Consider the following 27,077-nt stretch of genomic DNA (forward strand, 5'->3'; position numbering starts at 1 on the left):
TGAACCTCTCATACTTTCTGAATTAATGTTATTATTTGGCTTTAAAAGAAAAATCAGCTATTGTCAGAATTCATATTCGTGATCACCCCAGTGCCTCATCAAATTGCTAATTACTACGTTAGGTAGGATTGGGAGGAGGAAGAATCATTCATTGAAGAAAGAAGTAAACTGATGCTAGATATTTAGGAGGCCGCTTTGTGCCAGCCCCGGACACTGAGAACCACATGAAGAATGAGCCAGGGCTGGTCGCGGTCCTGAGCACCATGCGTCCAGGTGCTGTCCTCCCCCACAGTCTCTCCCAGCTCAAGAGTCCCCTCACTCACTTCACACTATCCAGTTCTGTGGAAGGATCCCCCTGCTCCTCCCCCTCCCCCCCGCCCCAATCCAGGAAACAAACAGCAGGTGACCTCCAAGTGCTCTTTCCTCCCTGCATAGCCCACAATGACTCTATGTCTGTTATCCCTTCTCTAGGGGTCTTGTTTGTCTCCTTGGCTTTTTAAACATTCCTGATTAATGAATAACTTGGATGGAATTTGGTTTACTTACATTCAGTAAGCTTCTTGCTGAATTCCTAATGATTAAGGATTCTTTGATCAAGGAATTTCATCTTACTTGAGTATTTGCTTCTTTACTGTGTTCCTCCACCTTCCCCCATTTTTTTTTGACTGAACTTTTTTGTACCAACAAGGTTTCTTGTAAGAGAGGCATAGCAGTTGGACTAAACATCAGGGGAGGGACAAAAAAGTTAATTTGTCAACTTGCTGTCACATCCAAGGATCAGTGTCTAAGGAGGTAGGAACTTGAGTAGCAGGAAGAAGTCAGTGTCCCAGGGACTTTGCACCTGCTTACCCCGCTCCTCAGGACTCTGCTTAGACATCTCCACACTTTCTCTAGCCATCTTTCTCTCTTTCTTTCTCTGTCTTTCTTTCTTTCTTTTAGATTTTAAAATTGTCTCTAATTCTTCAAGGCAAAAATGCATTTGTGTTTTTAGGATTTATGTTTAAGAGAAATTCTATTGAAGTGGTCAGGATCTTGGTCCAAATGGCAGAGAGCAGCAGACTCTTCTGGCGTGTTTGTGTACATCTATCTGGCCCTCCTCAGACTTAATGATCAGAGCCCTGAGTTGGGGGGGGTGGGGAACACCTGGGACACAGTGGGTAAGGTGGGTAAGGTGGAGAGCTTTAAATTAGGCTGGGCTGAAAAGTTTGATTTTCTTCCGTAGGAGGAGTGTTTGAAGACTTGAGCGGAGGAGTCAGATGTCAGAGCTGTCCTTCAGAAAGATAAATCAGGCAGTGATGTGTAGGGTGGGTTGAAGAGGAAAAGAGACAGCTGGGGGAGCGAGTCAGTAGCAGGCTAGGCAGAGATGGAGGCCAGGGGCAGCGGGGGTGGAGTGCAAAGGGTGAGAGAGGGGACGGATAGAATTGAGTGGCAGCTTGGTGGGAAGGGTATATTTGAGTCTGTGCTTAAGGAGGGTGGTGAAGCCACCATTAGTCTGTTTGGAAAGGTAAGGCCTGTAAAGATAGCAGGAGCTTGAGCCCTGAGAACACTGCAATGTTTAGGATTCTAAGAATTGAGTGCAATCGGGGGAAGGAGAAGTACGAGAGAATGGTGCCCCTTAAACCAGTTGGGAGACGGGACTCGAGGAGGAAGTGATTAGGTATGTCAGATGTTGCTAATACAGGTCAAGTGAGAGGAGGGCTGAGGTTCTGTTATTGCCATCATCCAGGTGGGAGACAGACGTAGGGTATGTAATTGCAGGCAAAGAAAGCATTCCAGCTTGGAAAGGAAGACAGGTGGCATTTGGGAGACCTTCCAGAGACCATTGGTGAAGCCCTAAAGTGAGTTTGTGTACTTATTTGCAAGCACCTAGGGAATGCGTGCTTGGTGCTGGCCCAGGTACGGTGTACAGATCATGTTATTAGAGTTACTTGATTGCAAGAAGCAAACAACTGAGGCTCTAGATTAACAGAACACAGGAAGAATTCATTATGAAGACTGGCGTGTAGAGGAGCCTGAGGAGGGACAGGAACAGGGCTGGTAGTGATTGTGCGCCTCCTCTGCATCTGTGTTGCTCCTGCTGCTGCTCAGAAAGCTGTGTCCAAGTTGTGAAGGGTCGCCAGCTCCAGCTTTCAAGTTCATGTCCCACTTCCAGACATGGACAGTCTGCCCCACCGACAGTCTCAGTGTCCACGTTATTGGGGGTAGAGTTTGTTGTGTCTGATTTGAGTTGGGTACCTCTTCCTGGTCTGGTCAGCTATGACTGGGGTCAGTGGTGGGGAGACAGGCTTGTGTCGTATAAACGTGCTGTCAGGGCTGGTGGATCACCCCAGAACAGGTTGGGAGGAGGAACCATGGGGGTAGCTCCTAGAAAAGGTGGTTTATAAGCTGAACAGATCGCTCCCCACCCAAAACAAATGTCCGAAATACCAATGAAGGCAAGGCACGGTCCCTACTTACAGTCTTGTAGGATAGAAAAATTGAAACGGATCAAGAGAACACAAGGGAGAGGGAAAGGGGTGGTCAGGAAGGTTTAGTGATGTGTCTTTAAGCTCTGATTTTATTTTTTATTTATTTTTTTTTTAAAGATTTTTTATTTATTTATTTGAGAGAGAGAGAATGAGAGAGAGCACGAGAGGGAAGAGGGTCAGAGGGAGAAGCAGACTCCCTGCTGAGCAGGGAGCCCGATGTGGGACTCGATCCTGGGACTCCAGGATCATGACCTGAGCTGAAGGCAGTCGCCCAACCAACTGAGCCACCCAGGCGCCCTAAGCTCTGATTTTAAGGTTGAGTGGTATTTCCTGGAAGGAGGAGGGAGAGGACAAAGAACGTTCAGACCTGAGGGGAAAAGTATGAGCAAGGGGACAAGTCTTAATTTTTGTATCTGGTTTTCTTACTTTTTAAAAATTTTATATAGACTCGGGGCACCTGGGTGGCTCAGTTGGTTAAGTGTCCGACTCTTGGTTTTGGGTGAGGTCATGATCTCATGGGTTGTGAGATGGAGCCCTGCGTCATTGTCCTTGTTGTCATTGTCATCGTTGGTGGGCTCCACACTCAGTGGTGGTGGTGGGGTCTGCTTGAAGATCCTCTCCCTCTGCTTCCCCCCCCACTCACTCCTGCGTGCTCCCTTCCCCCCAAATAAATAAATCTTTTAAAAAATTTTTTTAATCTTTAAAAATTTTTTAAGACTTGTCAAAATGAGAGTAAGTATAGCATCAGGGTAAGCCCCTGGGCTTGTCTAGTTGCTGGGTGTAACACTAACTGTTTGAACAACTTTGAGCTAGTTACTGACCTTTCTTTGCCTCGGATATCTTTTTTTATAATTTTACAGATTTTTTTCTAAAGATTTTATTTATTTATTTGTCAGAGAGAGCGCATGCACAAGCAGGGAGCGCGGCAGGCAGAGGGAGAAGCAGGCTTCTTGCTGAGCAGGGAGCCCAGTGTGGGACTCGATCCCAGGACCCTGGGGTCATGACCTGAGCTGAAGGCAGATGCTTAAACTGACTGAGCCACCCAGGCGCCCCTAACTTTACAGATTTAAAATTATAAGGAGTGACGACAGTTGATACCTCATTGGGTTACTGAGGGGTTAATCAGGTGATGCATAGAGTATTTAGCACTGTAACATCTGGCATATAAGTACATAATACATTTTAAGGTTGACTAAAAATAATTTAAGCTGTATCTTTTTTCCAGCTATATATATATATTTTAAGATTTTATTTATTTATTTGACAGAGCAGGAGAGAGAGTGAGAGAAAGCACAAACGGGGGAGGGGGCAAAGGCAGAGAGAGAAGCAGACTCCCTACTGAGCAGGGAGTCCAATGCCATGTGGGGCTCAATCCCAGGACCCTGAGATCATGACCTGAGTCGAAGTCAGACGCTTAACCATCTGAGCCACTTAGGCGCCCCTCCAGCTATACTTTTAAAATCTAGTTTGGTGACTTAGAATAAATCTGTTTAGTTATCCCTAACATAACAGTTACACTCATAAGGCTTACTCATTAAATGTTGTGACTTCACTGAATGACAGGCTCAGGGAGTGGAGCAGTGCCTGAGAGACCCCTGAGAGCCGCATGGACCACACCTTCCCGGGTGGTTACTGTATCAGCGAGCACACTGGCTGCCTAGTCAGCTAGAAGGGACCAAGAAGAAGTCCTGTCCCTCTGGACCTTCTCAGTTGAGGATGTAGTGTCTTCCTCATTTGTTCCCCTTTTGGGAGGAAATATCCCCTAGTAGCTTTCTAAACTTTGTATGTCTTTATTCTGACCTTACAGTTGATCATTTTGTTGAGTGTGGAATTCTTCTTTGGAATTAGTTCAAGACATTGCTCTGTCTTCTTCCAGCGTTGCTGTTGGCAAGTTGGATGTCACTGACTGTGGGTCCTTTGCATATCGCCTGTTTTTCCATGTGGAAACTTGTAGGATCTTAACTGTGTCCCTGTTGTTCTGAAATACGACATGTCTGGAGAGCAGTCTCTTTCATCCATTACTCTGATCCTGGCCTGTCTTCTCAGTCTGGACAGGCCTCAGGCGGCTCTAGAAGGAAGTCATCAGCCACAAGAGGTGGCGTCCTGCTCGTGCCTCCACATTTCTTTATTGAACTTAAAGTGCTCTCACCGTACTGCTGCCGTTTATATACTTTTCGTATTGATGTATTTCCTTGATGGTTCCTCCAAAAACATATTGAATGTTTAGTGGTAACTACTGTGCTTGATGACAAAGTTGCTTTTTTATTGCAAAATTTGAGCTGTTCATCTAGGCAAAACCTAATTTGGGAGAAAGTTGGAGAGAGCTTTTCAGTGCTTATTGCATAATCAATACCGTTCTGTAAAAAATACAGCATTTCCAACATAACTCTTCTTTGAAAGATTTATTTTGTCCCATATAGAAACCACAGTGAAATGTCAAAAAAAAAAAACAAAACAAAACTTTTAATGAACACAGGAATACAGGATAACTAAAAAAACAACTGAACATGTTTGGAAATTTATTACTTAGCAGTTAGGGTCAGCCAAAACTATTTCATGTAGGCACTATCACAAATGTTTAATTTTTTTTTTAAGATTTTATTTATTTGACAGAGAGCGAGACAGAGAGGGAACACAAGGAGGGGAAGTGGGAGAGGGAGAAGCAGGCTCCCCGCTGAGCAGGGAGCTCGATCTGGGGCTGAGTCCCAGGACCCCGGGATTATGACCTGAGCCGAAGGCAGACGCTTAACGACTGAGCCATCCAGGCGCCCCCACGAGTGTTTAAATCCCCTGGCATACCTTAATATATAGCTGGATTCACCCCACACTGTGATGGTTGAGATAGCAGCTCCAGTATGTTCTTATATTTCTCAGGGCTTGAGAAAAAGTCAGTATAAATGTGAGATTCTTGATGTAACACTGTATGAAGTCGTTGCAGGCTGTGAGTTTGGACATCTGGCTGATATTGTTTACAGGCAGGTACAGGTTTTGTACGGAATCTTCAGTGTAGCACCTGAAGAGAGTCATCGAGGAACCTCTGGATGCACAGTGGAAGCAAGGCAGAGCCCCAGCTTGCTGTGAGAATCGGGTCATTGGAGACTTCCGTAGCTGTGGGGAGAGGTGTGCTTTCTGCTCGAGAGTGAGCCAGAGACTGTGTGCACAGCACGGTTTAGGACACTAGGTGGGTGATGAGTCTTCTGTGTGCTCGCTCAGATTCCAGTGCCCCTTTATTTTTTTTTTTATTTTTTATTTTTTAAAGATTTTATTGAGAGAGAGAACAAGCGTATGGGAGAGGCAGAGCGAGACGGAGAAGCAGGATCCCTGCTGAGTAGGGAACCCGATGCGGGGCTCGATCCCAGGACCCCGGGATCATGACCTGAGCCGAAGGCAGACGCTTAACGACTGAGCCACCCAGGTGCCCCTCCAGTGCCCCTTTAATAGACATTAATGTTCTGCCAAAATAAAGTGACGGCACCCTCACACTGAGGCAGCTTGCAGTCCTCTACATCTTTTTTTTTTTTTTTTTAAGATTTTATTTATTTGACAGACACAGCGAGAGAGGGAACACAAGCAGGGGGAGTGGCAGAGGGAGAAGCAGGCTTCCCACAGAGCAGGGAGCCCAGTGCGGGGCTCGATCCCAAGACCCTGGGATCATGACCTGAGCCGAAGGCAGACGCTTAACGACTGAGCCACCGAGACGCCCCGCAGTCCTCTACATCTTGATGTAAATCTGAATTTGGAGCCCAAACTGGATGGTTTGCTTTTCTGCCTCATATCCAGCTTGCAGCAGATATGGAAAACGTTTCTTTTTTGGCCAGTAATTTGTGAGAAAAGTGTTTTGGCGTGAAGGTGAAGGCAGCTTACCATGGCAGCAGTTAGAGGCCTGTCGTGCACTGAGCTTTGTAAACACAGACGCGGCTCAGCCAAAGCCTGGGTGGACCTAACTGTCCGTAGCAGGGGAAGACGTGTGCCGTCCTTCTCTGCAGACACTGTTTACTTCTGTTGCTGTTGATCTTCTCTGGTACTCAGTAAGAAACGGTGCAGTCCACAGAAAGCGGCCTGTTGTCGAGAAAGAAAATCAGTGAAGCAGACTTGGAGGTGGGCCCGATGTGGGGACTGTTAGATGGGGCTTCAAAATGACTGTGGTGGCCATTGCTTTACATTGGAGTTCAGCAACAGAGCACTGCCTGGAAAACCCTCAAATATTGGGAAATTAAACACGCCAAAGATGACATCATAAGGGAAATTTGAAAATACTTTGATTTGAATGAAAGTGAAACAAACACCTCGGCGTTTGTGGGGCTTAGTGAGAGCGGTGCCACAGGGACTGTGGTGGAATGAAGTGCGTGCTGTAGAAACAAATGAGGTCTCGGCCAGTTAAGCTTCCGCTTTCTGATGCCAGAAGGCACATTGAACACAAAGCAAGCAGAAGGAAGAAACAATGAAGGTAAGAGGAGAAATCCGTGAAAGTGAAAACAGGTATCGCAGAGAAGATCAGTGACACTGAAAATTGGTGTTTTGAAAAGAACAAATGGATAAATCTCTAGCCAGCCTGAGAAAAAGAACACTGAAACACTGTCAAAAGGAGGAAAAAATTAAATACGAAAATTAAACATGAAATATTGATTCATCTGGTTTCCACAGTGGCCTTAGAAACAGTGCAGTCACTGATGGTGTCACTAAGTCACCAGCCCATGCTGTGCCCAGTTTCCTGGCTGGGGGCGGAGTTGAGAGTTCCCAAAACAGTAATTTCCTCCGATTGATCTGTAGGTAATCTCATCTTTTGTTAGATAAGGTCAAGGGCATTTTAAAAGAAAAATTTTTTAAAAGATTTTATTTATTTGAGAGAGAGGGAGAGGGAGCACGAGCAGGGGAGGGGCAGAGGGAGAAGCAGACTTCCCGCAGAGCAGGGAGCCCAGTGTGGGGCTCGATCCCAGGACCCCAGGACCATGACCTGAGCCAAAGGCAGATGCCCAAATGACTGAACCACGCAGGTGCCCTTATATTTACTTTTCATTGACCTTAATATTCTTACCTTAACTTTTAATTTTGAATAGTTTTAATTTTGAAGCTACAGAAAGTTGAGAAAATAGGTCAGTGAACACTCTGTACCTTTTACCAAGTAGTTTGTAACTTTTGGGGGGTCCACATTTTCTCTGTCTCTCTCAGTGCTTTTGGTGAACCATTAGATTGTTGCAGATGTCATGATAATTTTATTCCTTACAACTCCAGCCTAATGTCCCAAGAACAAGGATATTCTTTTATGTTTCCACAATAGTATCATTATATCCCAGACTTGAACATGGGTTCAGTAATGCCTGATCCAGTCTACATTTAAGTTTCTTCAGTGTTCCCCCAAATGTCTTCATATTCTTTTTCACATTCAGGATTTAATCAAATTCATGTGTTGCGTGTTCGGTTATCATGGCTGCTCAGGCTCACCATATCTTGAGTCGTCCTCCCACCTTTTGTGCCTGTCACGACATTGACGTTTTTTAAGAGTTCAGGCCAATTTCTTGTAATGTCTCACATTCTGAATTTTTATAAATGTTTCCTCATGATTGGATTCAGACACAACATTTTTGGCAAAAATGCTCCATAGGTGACCAATTATTCCCATTTTATCATAAGATACCTAATGTTGATTTGTTCCATTCTTGGTAGTACTAGGTATAATCATTTGATGGTGGTGTCTGTCAGATAATAACTTTTCGTTTTTATAATTAGGAAATGATCCATGAGTGACACTTTTAGACCTTGTGAATATCTTATAACTTAACATACTTTAGCATCCGTTGGTGATCTTTGCCTCCTTGTGAATATCTTATAACTTAACATACTTTAGTATCCGTTGGTGATCTTTGCCTGCGTGTGTTTCTACTCTAGAGGCCCCCAAATAGTTTTTTAGGTCTGTCATTCCTTATACATCAATTTGTGTTCCTTTGCAAAGAAAAGCTTTACCTTTCCTCTTGTTTCTGTATTTTTTATTTGAGTGTTATTGTATGTGTGTGTTTTCAATAAGATATATTCCATTTCACCCTCAGATTTTCCTAAATTTGGATAGGGGACTCTTTCACATTATCATTTCACCTTCTTGTTCAGAACATCTTTGTAATAATACAGAATTATTCAGAAGTGAGAAGTTTATTTTGTTTCTTATAATCCGCCCAGTCCCTCATGCAGAACTCTGAAGGCTGGATGTGTTCTGGAGCTCTGCCTTTTGGAGGGTTTAGAAAGATAAAGTGGTGTATTTATGATGCACACTGCCTTCAGCGGGGTTTGTAATCAGACACCTTAAAGCCTCTGATAAAACAGACTGCCCACACTGAATGGGATGAGGACTAATGAATGCCCTTATGTCTGTTCTGCTCTGGTTTTGGGATCTCAGAATTGCAGGGAAGTAATGTTCTTTGTCTTAGGGTTATGTTGATACAGAAGAAATCATGCCCAGCAAGGGTACCTTTGCTTGATTCGAAATTTTAACGCAACCTGTAAAGGAATTCTTTAGATATATCTCAAGAGGATTCAGTTTTTAGATTTTAAAAAATAGTGAGTAATAATACTTATATGAATACTAGTATTTGATACTTAAAACCTCATGATGTAGTAGAATATGTATAAAGAAGTTCATCGCAGTAATATTTAATATTGCTAAATTAACAACGCTGTAGAGTCAAACATAGGCTCAGCTGATTTTTTAAAGATTTATTTATTTGAGGGGCGCCTGGGTGGCTCAGTTGGTTAAGCGACTGCCTTTGGCTCAGGTCATGATCCTGGAGTCCCGGGATCGAGTCCCACATCAGGCTCCCTGCTCGGCAGGGAGTCTGCTTCTCCCTCTGACCATCCTCCCTCTCATGCTCTCTGTCTCTCATTCTCTCTCTCGCAAATAAATAAAATCTTAAAAAAAAAAAAAAAATATTTATTTGAGAGAGAAAAAGAGTGCGTTCACACACTCGTGGGGGGAGGGGCAGAGGGAGAGAGAATCTCAAGCAGACTCCGTGCTGAGCGCGGAGCCTGATGAGCATGACCCTGACATCATGACCTGAGCTGAAATCAAGAGTCGGACACTTAACTGACTGAGGCACCCAGGAGCCCCTCAGCTGATTTTTTCAAGAGCCTTCAAAAGGTACGTTATCTTTGACGTAATAATTCCATTTTTGGAAATCTGCTCTGAGGATTTTAACTTATAGTCACCTTTGCTTTTGGGCATCTCAGCTGAGTGAGCCATGATGCCCACAGTCACTGAGTCCACCACACCTCCCTCATTTTCTTTTCAAGTGGCCTTTCCCACACTGGCACATGTCTTTCCCTCTGACCCCTAGAGCAGTGGTCAGCTGCATGCTCTGCCTCAGCTCTTTCCTCCCTGAGCCTTGGAGTCCTGTCCTGGCCGTTCACCTGTGGTGCAGGTTGTCCTGTGCATGTTTCCAGGACTTTGTGTGGATCACAGAGGCTTGAGTGAAACTAGCCCTTTTGATTTTTATTAGTTCAGCGTGTGTGGGTAGAGCCCCTCTCTCTTTTTTCCCCCTGTGTGCATCATAGGACAATGTCCCATGCTCTCCCCCCTTGCCTGTAAGACCCATGGGGGCAGCTAGGCTGAGCATGCCTGATTTGGCTTGTGTTCTCAGTATCCAGCACACTGTCTTACTTCCTAGGCATTAAAATGTATTTGAGTGAGTAGATGAATGTTCAGGGGATTTGATCCATAGATCACTTAAATAAAGCCCACGTATCTTCAAAGACTAGTGTTTGAGGTGTAGCCAGAGGCAGCCTGAGACAGTGCTGGGAAGGAAGGGGTGTAGTGTGCAGCAGTCTGGTCCTTTTGTGAGGGAATGATCTGGAAGCTTTGCACCGTGTCAGCTTACACAGGTAGACTTGTCTGCAGGAGACAGGAGGGCGGCACCGCAGGGCTCCTGCCTTCTAGCGAAGAGGAAGAGGGTTTCAAAGCAGCAGCATCAGGGTGGGTGAGGAGTAGTTCATTTGGATTATTAAAAATGTTTGGTTTGCTCATAAAATCGATGAGACATTTGTATTTACTCTGTGATTTGAATTTTACATATATTTTTTTAAGATTTTATTTATTTGACAGAGAGAGATAGTGAGAGCAGGAACACAAGCAGGGGGGAGTGGGAGAGGGAGAAAGCTTCCTGATGAGCAGGGAGCCCGATGAGGGGCTTGATCCCAGGACCCTGGGATCGTGACCTGAGCCAAAGGCAGAAGCTTAATGACTGAGCCACCCAGGCGCCCCTGAATTTTACATATTTTAAATTTATACTAGAATTGGCTGTGTAAACTGTTAACCTTTTTCTTGAGTTTTATGTCTGTATCTTCCCTCATCTTCCCCCAGCTTCCCATATGGATTGCTTTCTAAAAAGATGAGAGAAAAATACAGCATGTACATATGTCCCCCCCCCCCCCCCTTATTTCCACTTCTACAACAACACCCCTCCCTTGTAGCCAGGCTTCAGAGTAACCAGGGAGGGTTCTTTGCTGCCTGCCCTGAGAACCGTCTTTTCTCACGTCTGGCCAGGCTCTGCCCCGCTCCCCCCTTGTGGACCCTAGACACCCGTCAGCCAGCCTCTGCAGTCTGTCTTCAGTCTGAAGATGCACCTTGCCTCTCCACTTACTTTTGCCTCCAGGAGGCAGAGTAGCATTGTGAAACTTAAGCTTTGGTTTTGTTAAATCCCCAGTTTCCTCATTTTCTACAAGGGTGATGCGTGCTTCTGGTTTTGGATCACATGAATGTGTGCTGCTCTGTGGGACAGTGGTCTTGTCCTCTGGGCTGGGTAGTCAGAAAAGAGCCCCACTTGGGTCTGATTTTTAACCAGAAAAGAGTCCAGACAGCTGTACATGTGAATCCAGGCTGAGGCGGTTTGACAGTGGTCTCCACACCCTTTCTCCCACTGTGACCACGCCCATAGGAGCTGCACGGGAGACACATGCTCATGGGGGGTTGGCTCCCCATTTTCTTCTTCCAGAGAAAAAGAATAGGGAACTTTAACTTTGTTTCATGCCTTAAGCCATAGACAGTTTAGGTATTTGAATTAGAGCAAACTATGATACATTTTTCCATTTTAATTTTTTCCCTCCTCTCTTGATATGGGTGTTCTTTTAAGTACCTTTCATGGCATATTTTATTAAAGGAACCAGTTTAATGTGAACAATGTAGTGGCATTTAGCACGTTCACTGTGTTGTATAACCATCACCTCTATCTAGTTACAGGAGGTTTCCGTCTTCCCAAAGGGAGCCTTGTACCTGTTGAGCAGTATTCATCCCACAGACATGCACACAGGGCCCCTAGCAACCACCGCATTCTGTCTCTGTGGGTTTGCCTCTTTCATATAAATAGAATATTTCATAAAAATACCCCATTTAAATGGATATTTCATGCACATGGAATCATACCCTTTGTTATCTTTTGTGTCTGGCTTCTTCAGGTAGCCTAATGTTTTCAGGGACCATCCACACTGTAGTATGTGCCGGTGTTTCACTCCTTTTCATGACTGAGTAATATTCCATGGTGTGGCTGTGCCACCCTTTGTTTGTCTGTTTATTTACTGGTGGACACTGAGCTCTTGCCACCTCTTGGCCGTTGTGGTGAGGTGTGAGTACCGCTCTTCAGTTCTGGGGTTATATGCCTGGGAGTGGGCTTGCTGGATCATATGGCAAATCTGTGTTTAACTTTTTGAAGAACCTCCATACTGTTTTCTTTCCACACTTACTTTTATTGACAAAAAGCTTGTGCTTGCTAATAACATTTGCAACATAATTCCAAAATAAAACTGTTTTGTTAAATAAATGCCTTAGAGTTTACAGTTCAACTGGGGGACATTTCAGCTTAATACCTCTCCTGACCTCCAGACTAGATGTGTGCCTGGGAGTTTTAGACGCACGAGATAATGAATCCATCAACAGGCAGGTGGTAATCTGTGAAACATCCAGAATGGGACTTTTCACACACAGTTTAATTTGGAGAGATCACAAAAGCCTATTTAAGTGTTTTGAAACTTAGTTTATGAGAAAGAACAAGCAGATATTCCAGAAAAAATCTAGAATTAAGTGTACTTTGGTTCTGGCTGCAGTACTGAGAGAGGAGAGTTGGGGGCTCTTCCGGGGGCCTCCTGGCCACCAGGGCTAGGGCTGGTGGTGGGAGTGGCCCAGGGGTGGGTTGCACGTGTGCCCCTATAGACCAGCCACACTTGGAAAGTGCCAGGCCTTCTTTTGAGGTTCAGATGCATTCCTTTACATGTCTAATGGCAGAGTCTGGGTAAGAGTACTTTAGAAGCTTCTTGAATTGCAGTGATTGTTTTTACTGTACTGTAATTTTTCTAGTAAGAGGATTCTAAGTATGCCTTCCCCACGGTACTGTTCATTTGGATTCAAGGTATTTTCCATGAGGCATTGCTAAGGATTTTTTAAAAAGAAATTGAGATCAGAGTTCTTTTCCACCCTGAAAAGCCAAATAGTAAGTGAAATGACTGGGGCAAGAAATGGTGACAGGGAAGGGATGGATTTATATGCTCCTTCAAATGTATGGAATGTTATTGGTCACAGCCCGAATGCAATGCATATATAGCTTTTTCTCTGTCTGTTGCAGACAACTTTTCATGCATTGGAGACCAGACCAGAAGCACTTCTGAATTAAGGTAATGTTGATGTAATTGATCCTTGTCAATTTTTAAAGCACAATGTTTACATTTCTTCAGGGTTTCTTATTTTAATAACCTGGTCTTTGTACAGTTTTGCCCATTTCTTTTTTAAGCCCATAGTTGGTTTTCAGAACAGATTGTTTCTGAGAAGCATGTTTTTTTGAAAGGCTCTGTCTAGTGTTCAGAAGGAAGAGATTATAGTTCACATTCTGGACAAGAGCAGAATTTCTCCAACTTTTTTCATTAGAAAGCAGGAGAGCCCTTTTATAAATCAGATCTTAGTTAGAATACCAGTAGATCGTGCAGATAAAGGTGAAGCCACATCATTCATAAGAAAATCCCTACAGGGGCTCCTGGGTGGCTCAGTCATTAAGCATCTGCCTTCGGCTCGGGTCATGATCCCGGGGTCCTGGGATCGAGCCCCACATCGGGCTCCCTGCTCGGTGGGAAGCCTGCTTCTCCCTCTCCCACTCCCCCTGCTTGTGTTCCCTCTCTCGCTGTGTCTCTCTCTGTCAAATAAATAAAATCTTAAAAAAAAGAAAAAGAAAAGAAAAGAAAAGAAAATCCCCACAAATTTGTGTGAAGTGGGAGTGATAAAGCAAATGTATCACAGAGCCAGGGGTCAGTGAATCTGGTTGAGGGTACAGTTCTTTGTGTAATTGTTACAACTCTGTAAGTTGAAAGAATTTTTTTGTAAAGCTGTTATTTATTTGAGAGAAGGGAGAGCGCGTGAGTGCATGTGCACAGGGAGAGAAGAGCGGGGTGGGGTGGGGAGGATCCCAGGCAGACTCTTCGCGGAGGCACAGAGCCCGACTCGGGGCTTCATCCCACGACCCTGAGATCACAACCTGAGCTGAAACCAAGAGTCAGACGCTTAACAGGCTGAGCCACCCACACAGCCCAAGTTGAAAGAACTTTAAAAAGCAAAACTAAATTAGGGGCGCCTGGGTGGCTCAGTTGGTGAAGCGTCTGTCTGCCTTTGGCTCAGGTCGTGATCTCAGGGTCCTGGGATGGAGCCCCGCATCGGGCTCTCTGTTCAGCAGAGAGTCTGCTTCTTCTCCCTCTGTGCTCACGCTCTTGCCTGTGCACGCACGTGCTCTCTCTCTCTCTCAAATAAAAAAATAAAATCTTTAAAAACAACAACCAAAAAAAGCAAAACTAAATTAAATTACTTCATTGCTTGAACAATTCGTTGTCCGTATGCAGAAGGTGAACTTGGTACCATAGACAAAATTTAACTCAAAGTGAATCATAGACCTTAAATATTCACCCTAAATAGAAGACATTGGAGATTGTTAAGACTTTGGGTTTGGCCAAGATTTCTTAATTATGACATCAAAGATAGAATCCATAAAAGAGAACATTTATAAATTAGACTTTGTCAAGATTAAAAGCCTCTGCTCCTTCAAAGACACTGTTAAGAAAATGAAAAGACAAGCCTCAGGCTGGCAGAAAGTGCTAACATGTGACACATCTTAGATGACTTGTATACAGAGTAAGTAAACAACTCTTAAAATTCAATGTGAAGGAAGCAAGTGATATGAACAGACACTTCACCAGAAAGTATAGAGAGAGATAGCAGGTAAGCGTGTTTGAAAAGATGCCCAGGGCGCCTGGGGGCTCAGTCGGTTAAGCATCTGCCTTCAGCTCAGGTCATGATCCCGGGTGCTGGGATCGAGTCCCATGTCGGTCTCCCTACTCAGCAGAGAGTCTGCTTCTCCCTCTCCCTCTGCCCCTCCTCCCTGTTTGTGCTCATCTCTCTCTTTCTCTTGCTCTCTTTCTCTTTTCTCTCTTGCAAAATAAAATCTTAAAAAAAAAAGAAAGAAAAGATGGCCAAAATCCTTAGCTCTTGGGAGATGGAAATTAAATCCATAAGGAGACACCACTGTCCAGCTCCCAGGTGGGTCAGCAGCTGCTCACGTCAAGCGCTGACAAGACGTGCAGGAGCCAGGCTCTCAGCCACTGCTGGTGGGGAGGGAAAATGGTGCAGCTACTTTGAAAACAGTTTGGCGGTTTCTTAAAATGTTAAGCATATGCCTACCATATATGTTCCCTCCTCAGTGTGTCCCCAAGAGAAACAAAAGGAGATGTTCGTATAAAGACTTGTAAACGCAGCAACATGGATGAGTGTCAATAATGCTGAGTGAGCAGAGCCAGATCGTAAGAAAGTACATGCTGTACGACTCCGTGTGCATAAAACTCGGGAAGTGCGCACTGGTGTGTAGTGACAAAAAGCAGATGAATGGCACCTGGGGGAGGGGTGGGATTTCCGAGGGGCACAAGGAGACTTCTGAGGATGATGGACACGTTCATTACCTGAATTGTATCGCTGGTTTCAGAGATGTGTACGTGTGTTAGGTATTAAGTTGTTCATATTTATTGTTTGACTTGCATTTCAATAGATATTTTATGTTTTAAAAATGAAATGAACAATTAGAAAGTGATGTGAGCAGGTCTCATCTCTACCTGGTGAACCCCCTGTATTTCGCTGGCTGCCACTGTTAATTGTGTTCTTGATTTTTGCCTACTCCACTGACTCTGGGCAGGAGGCCTGGCAGGTGAAGGAGGAGGTAATTTTTTTAAATCATTTCAGGCTAAAAAATCTTGCTGCTACTTTTACAAGTCCTATTTAGTGAGAGCTTAGTGAGAGAGAAAGATGCTGAAATGAATCCATCCCCAGTTGAGGATCTCCTACAGGAATGAAGAGGGGAGGAAGGGTTCAGTGCTATGCTGGCCACTGTGGTTGTTGGTGGCCCCTGGCCACGTGTGACTGAGGAGCACTTGGAGTGAGGCTGGTCCAAATCAAAATGTAAAATATACACTGGATTTCGAAAACCTAGTACGACACATGGACGTGAAATACCCATTTATAATTGTCTTATATTGTTTACATGTTGAAATAACATTTTTGATATATTGGATTAAATAAATATATTATTAAAATTACTGTTAACTTTTTTTTTTTTTTACTTTTTTAATATGGGCACTGGAAAATGAAAACCTCCATATGTGGTTCACATTGTGTTTCTATTGGACAGCACCGGCGAGCTGATTGGACAAGATGTAGGAGCCTGTGAGCGTGGGGGCTGGAGGGGATATCCAGAAACTCTTATCCCTGATGAATGGGTTCTCCTGAACTGATGGTATTTAGCTGGAAAGCAATTTTAAGATGCTTCCCCTAGAAGTGGAGAAACTAAGATCCGTTGCCCCTGGTGGAGCATCTGCAAAGGAAGAAAAAAGGCCTTCACACTATCCAGGTCAGAAGGCTGTCTTGAGATGCTAACTTCTGTTGCATCAGTGTCCCAAGAGCTTGCCTTGGTGGGGTGATATGTGGGTACAGGTGACAAGGAAGTGAAACATTTTTTTATGGTCCTGTGAACATTGCAAGCCAGTTAGACTGCTTCGGCACCTGGCATGGGTAACTCCGGAGGTAACCCGCGTCAGAATGGGGGCCTTGCCATTTGTGACTCCATCCATATCTCTTGTTTACCACGTGGACAATTGGTAGGACCTCTTCCTGAGATGGTGAGGACGCATGTGAGGACACAGTATGTGCTCCTAAATCACAGCTGTGACCTGGGAGTGGATTGTAAATCCCCTTTTACTTTATTTTTTTTACACATTAACGTTCTTAGTTTATTAATCCTCTCGTGAAAAACCTGCACAATCACCACAGATAAAACCACTGCAGCATCTTTACTCCTTCAGTTGTCCAATCTCCAGGTCACTTTTTTTTTTTTTTAAAGATTTTGTTTAGGGGCGCCTGGGTGGCTCAGTTGGTTAAGCGACTGCCTTCGGCTCAGGTCATGATCCTGGAGTCCCTGGATCGAGTCCCGCATCAGGCTCCCTGCTCTGCAGGGAGTCTGCTTCTCCCTCTGACCCTCCCCCCTCTCATGTGCTCTCTCTCATTCTCTCTCTCTCAAATAAATAAACAAAATCTTTAAAAAAAAAAAAAAGATTTTGTTTATTTATTTGACAGAGAGCGAGAGAGGGAACACAAGCAGGGGGAGTGGGAGAGGGAGAAGCAGGCTTCCCGCAGAGCAGGGAGCCTGATGTGGGGCTCGATCCCAGGACCCTGGGATCATGACCTGAGCTGAAGGCAGACGCTTAACGACTCAGCCACCCAGGCGCGCCCCTCCAGCTCACTTTTTGCCAGCACCAACATTGGCTTTTGCAGTCCCCCTGACTTTCTTCATTCTGTTCTTGTGGTCCTTTCGCTGTTTTCTTGATGTTTTTTCTTCTCATACAGGTCATGTCTTGCTAGTCTGTGTTTGGGTTCATTTTTCTTTGCATAATCCAAGGAATCATAAATCATGCCAAAGCCAGTTGTCTTGCCACCACCAAACTGGGTTCTGAATCCAAATACAAATATGACATCTGGTGTGGTCTTATACATTTTGGCTAGTTTTTCCTGAATTTCTGTCTTAGGTACTGTTGCCTTTCCGGGGTGAAGGACATCAATGACCATCTGTTTCCGCTGAAGTGTAGTTGGTTGGTCATGAAGTTCCTGGTCTGGATAGTTATTGTGTCGTTCATGATGGCAGCCCCCCCCTTTTACTTCTGAAGTGGTTAGGTATCCAAGTGGTGAAATCATCAAGATTTTCTGAGTCAGATCCTTAAAAGGACATTTGACTGTCACTCTTTAGACGCTAGTGCCTGAGGACAGGGAGTTTGTGTTTTTCACCACAGTGTCATCTGTCATGGCAGGTGCTTAATACACAGATGTGAGTGAGTAAGGTGTTTGTAGAGCAAGGCCAAGAGTGCTGCTGAGAAGAGAAGAATTCTACTTCTTTGGACTCAAACTGGACATGACGCCTAATCAGAAAGCAAGCAGGCTGCACCTGTTCCCATTGCAACAGAAATGATCTGATGGTGAAGAATCACAGAGCTGTTTGGTGAAAATCAAGATATATTCAGAAGAAATTAATATATATTGATAAGTATGAGTCATGCTTTTGGTTTCTGTAATTTTAGGGGGAGATGCAAGCTGCAGGCTGTCTGAATTTACAGTAAGTTTTGAGGGAGTAGCTTAGGATGGCTCTGCTCACCAAGACTTTGGCTCCCTGGGGTACCAGTTAGACCATCTTCCACCACTGTCAAGAGGAGTGCATTTATACAACATGTACATACGTGTTTCTGCTCTCACGGCTTGCTTTTCAAACCGTGGACAAACCTTGGCCATTGCCTTCAGGTGGGAAGGAAGAATCAGTTGGCCTTAGCGGGGAGCAGCATAAGGTCAGCCTGGGCACAGGTGGAGAGAGTCTCCATGGATGAGCTCATACATATATCTGGCTCTGGAAGAGGCACATCAAGGTGAGCTGCATATTGGGGGAGGAAGGGCTGCTAGAAGATGAGGGACATTTGTCAAGGGGAAGGAGGTGAGAAGAATGTCCCTAGAAGCTCCTGGGCAGAGACAAGCCGTCATCAGCATGTCATACTTTCTTTGGCTTCCTGGGACTCGTGGGGCGGGTGCTGTGTAAGAGACTGAGGCTGGAGCTGGGCACAGGTGGTCTCTTTCCCTTCCGTGAGGCCCCCCTCTGAGAGGCAGCACTACAAAGGAGAGTCTGGGCTCAGCTCCCTTGGGCTGTCAAGTGCTGGGAGGTCCCCAGAGGGTCCTCCAGGTTCCATTTGGTGTTCTGTCAGCTAGAAATACGAGGTGGACCAAGTTTCAAGTTCTTGTTTAGTTCAAGAGTTTAAATAAGCCTGAGTTTACAATTATCTAGTATAGATAGAGAATAACGAAATGCCTTCTGGCCTCTGGTCTCGGCTGCAGCAGCGAGATGGTGAAGGGGATGCTGTCATTTGGAAAGTGTCACAGTAAGATGCACACGTTGTGCCACCGCTGTGGTTCTGAGGCCTGCCACCTTCAGCAGTCAACCTGTGGCAAATGCAGCTACCCTGCCGAGCTGAAGGGACCTTTCACTGAAGTGTCAAGGCTAAAAGATGAAACTCCTACAGGACCAGTCAAACAAGGCACCTAAAAATTGTGCACCGCAGATGCCGGTCTGGATTCCGTGAAGGAGCAGCACCTCAACCCAAGAAGACAGCTGTCACAGCACCCGGTTCCTCTTCAGGATTTCAACAAGTAGTCGCACAATAAGTGTTCTCCTTTAAAAAGAAATTATTTAGGGGCGCCCGGGTGGCTCAGTCAGTTGAGCGTCTGCCTTCAGCTCAGGTCGTGATCTCAGGGTCCTGGGATCAAGCCCCGCATCGGGCTCCCTGCTCGGTGGGGAGTCCACTTCTCCCTCTTCCGCTGCTGCTCCACCTGCTTGTGTTCCATCTCTCTCTCTCTCTCTCATAAATGAATAGAGTCTTAAAAAAAAAAAAACAGAATCTTGAAAAAAATAAAAATTTAATACAATCACAGGATTAAGTTGACCCTTGAGCGACACGAGTTAAGGGTGCCAGCCCCCCACTTCATGCAGTTGATAATCCGCATATAACTTTTGAGTTCCCAAACAACGACTAAGAGCCCACTGTTGACCCGGAAGCCTTACTGATAAGGAATATGTTATGTACTGTATTCTTAGAATAAAATAAGCTAGACGGGGCGCCTGGGTGGCTCAGTCGGTTAAGCGGCTGCCTTCGGCTCAGGTCATGATCCTGGGGTCCTGGGATCGAGCCCCACGTCCGGCTCCCTGCTCAGCGGAGAGCCTGCTTCTCCCTCTCCCTCTGCCTGCCACTTTGCCTACTTGTGCTCTCTCTCTATCTCTCTGTCAAATAAATAAATAAAATCTTAAAAAAAAAAAAAAAAGAATAAAATAAGCTAGAGAAAAGAAAACATTACTAAGAATATCACAAGGAAGTGAAAATACATTTATAGTACTGCATTGTTTTTTTTTTAAAGATTTGTTTATTTTATTTTTTTAAAGATTTTATTTATTTATTTGACAGAGAGAGACACAGCGAGAGAGGGAATACAAGCAAGGGGAGTGGGAGAGGGAGAAGCAGGCTTCCTGTAGAGCAGGGAGCCTGATGTGGGGCTCGATCCCAGGACCCTGGGATCATGACCTGAGCCGAAGGCAGACGCTTAACAGCTGAGCCACCCAGGCGCCCCAGATTTGTTTATTTTAGAGAGGGAGAATGTGCAAGTGGGGGGGAGGGGCAGAGGGAGATAGGGAGAGAAGCAGACTCCCTGCTGAGCACGGAGCCTGACACGGGGCTCAATCTCAGGACCCTGGGATCACAACCTGAGCCGAAGGCAGACACTTAACTGACTGAGCCACCCAGGCGCCCCTAGATTTAATTTTAGTATGTTCTGAAGTATAAATTCTTTCTAGTAATTTTAAATGTAGCATTGCATAGCGGCCTGTAAATAACTTGCATGTGTAGGTAAAAATAGTGCCTTCTGAGAAATGGGTTTAAAGGAACTTTGGAATTTCTCATTGTCAACACTGCTGTCTTCTCAGTCAAGCACATCTCTGTGTGTGAGGGGGTAGGGGCGTCTTACCAAAGTGATTTGTATTACTTTTGGCCATAAGAGAAACTGTGTTCTCTACAGTCTGTCCATGGAGCTGGATTGCTTTCCTGGTGTTGGCCAGGTGCGTGGTTGGTTTTTGTCAGACAGTAGGTTCTTTTTGGTGCACATACCCTATTATGACTCCTCACTCGAGCCCTGGCAGAGAGCTGGGAAATCGAGGGCGTGAGTCTCAGAGTGGTGTTGCAGCTGTTCACAGGGCAGCGGGCTTTTCCACTGCATTGGTGTCGGAGTTGAGCATGGACTTCTAGAAGGACACGTTAGGGTCCCACAAGTTCAGTGTGAGTGTGAGTGGCATTTGGCTCTCAGTGACTTTATGAATTATCTGTGTAGGTTTTGTTGTCATTTGAAAAGTATAAGAACCTTTATTTTTTAAAGGTAGTAAACTGGAGTGAAGCTCCTCCTGTCTTCTAGAACGTCAGCTGGGGACCCTGGGGTGGTCAGACAGTTTGTAGAGCTAATAGGTATGTTCAGTGTATGTAGAGATTGTTTCTTGTGTCTTATTTTTCAGTTTACAGAACTAACATGATTGTATGCATTTATTTCTACTGAGGATGACTAAATTTTTTGTGTTGTCCTAATGCTTTAGGGGATGTACTTTAAATGGGGCTAAACAGTAAGTTAAGAAGAAAATTATACTGCATTGTGCATAAATGTAAAATGTGCAAAGTAGAAGTCTCTTGTGTTATGCATTATCTAATAGTAAGCCACTTAACTAGGTAGGGGGCTGTTTAAAATTTGCGTCAGGGGCGCCTGGGTGGCTCAGTTGGTTAAGCGACTGCCTTCGGCTCAGGTCATGATCCTGGAGTCCCTGGATCGAGAGTCCTGCATCGGGCTCCCTGCTCAGCGGGGAGTCTGCTTCTCCCTCTGACCCTCCCCCCTCTCATGCTCTATCTCATTCTCTCTCTCAAATAAATAAATAAAAGCTTTAAAATAAAATAAAATAAAATTTGCATCAGAAAATTGAGAAGCAGGGAAATCTGAGGAGACATCCGAGATGTTGAGGGCAAACTATTTAAATATACTGCATCCTAATAGAGTAATTTTCAAATAACATGTAAAAGTTTGCCGGATCGCTAAACCAGAGCCAAATGAGAGTGTAACATGTGATTGCATTTCCTTTCTGCATCTTCATTACCATCTGGTTCCCCGTATAAAAACTAGTCATGGTTTACTTTTTATTTCATTGAATATTCTGGTATCTGCTACTTCATCGAAGCTGATTTGGTAATAATATATCATCAAAATGTAATATTAATTTTTATCACTTTTGAAACATGGAAATATAAGCCTCCAAGGTTGACCATTCAGTTGTTCAGACAAATTTGGGAATTACTGGAATCGAGTCCTTCTCACAACCAGCTAAAGTGGCAGGCAGTCTGTGTCATTACAGGAAAAAATGTGAGGATACCACATGGTCTGTTTGGGGGATGCCTGTGCTCCCAGACTTTTTATTTAATATTTTATTTATCAGAGAGAGAGAGAGAGAGCAGGGGTGGGGGCAGAGGGAGAGAGAGAATCCCAAGCAGACCCCGCACCCAGCACGGAGCCCAATGCGGGGCTTAATCCCACGACCCCGAGATCATGGCTCCGAGCCAAAATCAAGAGTTGGACACTCAATGGACTGAGCCACCCAGGCGCCCCTGTGCTCCCAGACTTTTAAATCAAGAGGTTTATGACAGATTTAACACATGTTCATAAGGTAGTCAGACAATACCAAGAAATACTTTGAAAAAATTTATTATGAGAATGTTCAAATGTAGATAAAAATATTATGTAATCACGCATCTCCAACATTTATAGGATTTTGCCAATTTCGTTTAATCATCTTCCTCCTTCCTTCCTTTTTATCTTGGAGTATTTTAAAGCAAATCCCAAAATCACATCATTTCACCCATAAGTAAGAAGTATTTCTAACACTACGGACTTTACTCCCATGTGACACCAAACAAAAGAACTCCACTCTCATGCCATCAAACACCCAGACCATATTCAGATTTTCCTGATTTTCTCTGAAGTCTGTATGTTTGGATTTTGAATCAAGATCCAAAGTTACTAACATTTAAAAAAAAAAACTGTTCTAATGGAAAATTGAAATGCACACAAAAGTTAATAATATAGGAACTTCATCATCAAACTACAGCAATGACCAACTCACACCCAGTCTTGTTTTATATCTGCCTTCGCCTGTTTTCCTCCTTTTTCGTTGTTGTAAAGCAAACCTCAAACATGTCATTCTATTCTTAGATACGTTAGCGTATACCTTTAAGTGACGGGAGGCTGCAGATAAGTCCTGCTGGACAGACGTATCCGCAGTGCACGTCCCTGTACCTGCGTGAGCCATAATGCCTGTTCCTGAGCGTGATACCCTTGTCCTGCTGCCCTGTGTTGCTCATAGTTGTGTTAGGGTCGTATGTAACGGAAGGAGGGTTTCTGTACTTTCTATTGCCCTTTGGATTTTCACGGTAGTAATTTTGGAGATTAACTTGGATTTGGGAATGGACGAAAAATAGAAGAACTGATGAAATTGGTTTAAATTCCTCACGCAAACCCCTTTCTCTCAAAATGCTTCTTCGACTTGGAGATGATATGGGGCACTTTTGTGGCTGAACTAGTTAGCCAGCTTCTGCCTCTGGATGACACTGGATGCTCAGTGGGGCTGCTTTTGATTTATGAAGTTCCAGAGTGTGTGAAAATTGCAGGAAACCTCACTAAAGTGCGCTGGGGATACTGGAAGGGGTGGTTGATAGGGGGAGCCGGGACCACTCAGTGGCAGTTGCGGGAGAATCACCAGTTACGGGCCCCAGTGGGAAAAGATGTACATTGTATCTCCTACAAGAAGTCCGCTGCCTCAGGGTGCCCAACTGGCTCAGTTGGTGGAGTGCATGACTCTTGACCTCAGGGTTGGGTGTGGAGCCTACTTAAAAAAAGAAAAGAAAAATCCACTGCCCCTGCAACTCAGTGGGTGAGAAACCATCATCATCCTGACTTCCTGCTTCTCTCCCATGGGCTTTCGTTCCAAACAACCCTTCCAACTCCCTCCTTCCTTCCTTCCTCCTTCCATAAAATACTGTTCCTTTCCTTTATTTGTTGGACTTGTCTCTGGTTTTGCTGTGGCTTGCTTGTCCGGAATTGCAGTTCTCTGCTCTTCCCGAATAAACCCATCTTTTGGTGGTAAAGTAACTAGCAGTTTTATTGTAAAGGTTAACAGGTGCTGCAGCTGTTCAGTTCAGTGTAGCACCGTGGGCCCAGGGGTATGCCGGCAGCTAAGTCTTGGGCTGTCCTCTTTTTGCCCTTGAGACCACTGTATGCATTGTGGCCGCCCTCTTGAAAGGTGTACTTCATAGTCCAGTTGCTCAAAGGCTTACGGAGCATGTTCCCGCTGCTTATTTAATTTTCATTTCAGCCCTGGGATGTAGGTAACACCATTCCCTGATGGATCAGACTGAAAAGTGATTTGATGTCACATTCCTTGTATGTGTCAGAACCAAAACTTGTAATCATTTTTTTATATAATCACCCCATGTTGTCATTAACACGCTTGCAGCGTGAATGTCATTGTTAGTGATTGGGGTGCTGGAGGCACCCTTGAAGTTCCTTCCCACACCTTACTGGGGTCTTCAGGAGAGGGAAATGATGTGATGGGGGGCCACCTGAAGCAAGTTATATTGCAAATGTGAAATATTTGAATAAAAAATTTGTGTTAACGCTTTGACTTACAAAGATGTTGGATATAATCTAAATTAGGGCAGATCATATACTTTTAAGTTATTTAAATTTCTATGAAAAGTATTTCTAGAACAGAAGTTCTAAATAAAAGCTAGTGGCAATGTGGGTCATAAAGGACAGATGTGAGGCTCTCAGCAGGTCCTGTCTTAGTGGATTAGATGGGTGAATGCACTGAGTCAGCATGGCCAGAGCTTAGCCTTGACTTTAGCAACGGGAGAAGAGAAGGAACCCAGGCCACGGAAACCTGATGGTGGGGTTTTCAGAAGGCTTTGGGGAACTAAGGATAGTGAAGAGAAAAGCAAAGTGATTCCATGTAAGTAAGACTTTTAAAATGTACATTTTTTTTTAAATCAAAGTAACAAACTACATTATCAGTGTTTGGAAAATGAAGAGGGAAATATGACCAAAAATTCTAACAAGATGCTATTAGTCTTTTTAAATGTCTTTTTTAAACTAAAATATATTTTTTACTCTTCTAAAATAGCTAAAATTAGGGGCGCCTGGGTGGCTCAATCAGTTAAGCGTCTGCCTTTGGCCCGGGTCATGATCCCAGGGTCCTGGGATCGAGCCCTGCATCAGGCTCCCTGCTCCACGGGGAACTGGCTTCTCCCTCTTCCCCTGCTTGTGCTCTCTCTCTCTCTAATAAATAAATAAAATCTTTTTAAAAAATAGCTAAAATTATTACACAACTTTGTTTTTGATTTAATATACATCAGGCATTTTTCCAAGTGTTTATTCCATCTTCATTATTGTTCTTAGTGATATGTAATAGTTCTTCCAGTTAAAAGTTAACATTTTGTTTTTAAAACCAAGAAGTATGGACAAAACAATGTGAATGCTCTTTGGTTTCAGGGCCCAGATAACCTGTTAATATTTTTTTAAAAAGAAAAAATATGTACATGTATAAAAGATAGTGTGAAAAATAAAAGCTGCCCCACTATTCCTGTCATTCTCTGAAAACAACCACTATTAACATTTTCTCACGTGCACAGAAAAAGCATTGCTTATGTTAACATAGATGTTTGTCCTTTTTATGTACACAAAGAGAAATACATCATTGTTCATACACTATTCTGTACCTTGTTTATTTCATTTACTGTATCCTCATAGAAGAGCATTTGGGGTGAACTTTTAATTTATGGGAATTAGAAAGTTTTTTGCTTCCTCTTAGTTCCACTCTATTTGAGTGTGCATGCTCCTTGCGGTCTGCCAGTTTCTCTTTGGGTGACTGTTGACTACCTGGTTTTCTGTGACGGTGGTCTTATCCGACCCCTCCACGCTCAGGCTGTGGCGCCATATCAGTGTCCATTAGCTTCGAGCAAGGGGTGTGCACGCACATCTCATCAGGGTGGTCCCGGACAGCGCCCACGCAGGGACAGTAAAGCCAGTGTGCTAGAGACCCTGAGTGCCCCTTCATCATTAAGTCTGTCCATCTATAAAAAAAGCTTCTTGTCCAGATTTGATTTCAGAAAATACACCTTTTACATGGAGAATAGAGAATGTAATTTTAAAAAATTTTGAATGCTTAACCGTAGGTTACTCTTTATAGCTAAATAAAGACTAAATAGACTTATCTTTATAGATATAAATTAAATAGGTCTTACAGGACATGATTATTATTGCTAGTAGCCACAGGAATACCTCTTTTCTTAAAAATGAACAAATGTGGATTTTGAGTCTCTCTGTTGAGACTCAGATGCGGACACTGACTATAGAGGGATCTGTAATTAAAAGCAGCATTGGGGCGCCTGGGTGGCTCAGTCAGTTAAGCGTCTGCCTTCGGCTCAGGTCATGATCCCAGGGTCCTGGGATGAAGCCCCGCGTCGGGCTCCCTGCTCCACGGGGAACCTGCTTCTCTCTCTCCCTCTGCCGCTCTGCCTACTTGTGCTCTCTCTGTCAAATAAATAAAATCTTTAAGAAAAAATAAAAGCAGCATTAATAATTTATGCTATTTACTGATGAAAAAGAAATAGATCTGGTTTTGTTCTCTTTGCTTGTGACTAAAGATTCAAGTCAGCAAGTATTGATATTATTGCTTTTGAAATTTTGTGGGGTAAGTGAATTAAATGGATCTTCTCATTTTAAAGACACTTTGGTGGGCACCTGGGTGACTCAGTCAGTTAAATGTCTGCCTTCAGCTCAGGTCATGATCTCAGGGTCCTGGGATCGAGCCCCGCATCGGGCTCCCTGCTCACCTGGGAGTCTGCTTCTCCCTCTCCTTCTGCCTCCCTCCTCCTCCCCCGTGCGCTCGCTCACTCTCTCAAAATAAATAAATAAAAATTTTTTTTAAGATTTTATTTATTTGACAGAGACACAGAGAGAGGGAACACAAGCAGGGGGAGCGGGAAAGGGAGAAGCAGGCTTCCCGCCGAGCAAGGAGCCCGATGTGGGGCTCAATCCCAGGACCCCAGGATCCTGACCTGAGCCGAAGGCAGACGCTTAACGACTGAGCCACCCAGGCACCCCGTAAATAAAATCTTTTTTAAAAAAAATTATAAGCAGAAGTTAATGTTTGTTGACTAAAACTAACAATTTAAGATTTTTTTTTTTTTTTAAGATTCTATTTGTCAGGGAGAGAGAGCACAAGCAGGGGGAGCTGCAGGCAGTGGGAGAAGCAGGCTCCCACTGAGCAAGGAGCCCGATGTGGGACTTGCGGGACTTGATCCCAGGACCCCGGGGTCATGACCCGAGCCAAAGGCAGACATTTAACTGACTGAGCCACCCAGGCGTCCCAACCATTTAAGATTTTATTGATT

General features: G+C 44.2%; 2 protein-coding genes across 4 annotated transcripts in view; both read left to right on the plus strand.

Annotated features, from left to right (window-relative positions):
- GNB1 (G protein subunit beta 1) overlaps positions 1-27,077 on the plus strand; it is a 95,937-nt gene that overhangs the window by 31,015 nt on the left and 37,845 nt on the right. For 2 of the 3 annotated variants that reach the window (XM_032395413.1, XM_032395399.1), the window contains exon 2: positions 13,064-13,112. The exons of the other annotated variant lie outside the window; for it this stretch is intronic. The gene's annotated coding sequence lies outside the window, so the exon portion shown is untranslated. The remainder of the gene's footprint in view (positions 1-13,063; positions 13,113-27,077) is intronic. 3 annotated transcript variants of the gene reach the window in all.
- Positions 17,175-19,215, plus strand: LOC116639141 (60S ribosomal protein L37-like). The gene is given in 2 exon segments (XM_032415285.1): positions 17,175-19,037; positions 19,040-19,215. Coding segments are annotated over 2 exon segments (318 nt in total). The 5' UTR covers positions 17,175-18,895.

This window comes from Phoca vitulina, unplaced genomic scaffold, assembly GCF_004348235.1.
Source record: "Phoca vitulina isolate PV1807 unplaced genomic scaffold, GSC_HSeal_1.0 scaffold2, whole genome shotgun sequence".
In the NCBI taxonomy this organism is placed as follows: Eukaryota; Metazoa; Chordata; class Mammalia; order Carnivora; family Phocidae; genus Phoca; species Phoca vitulina.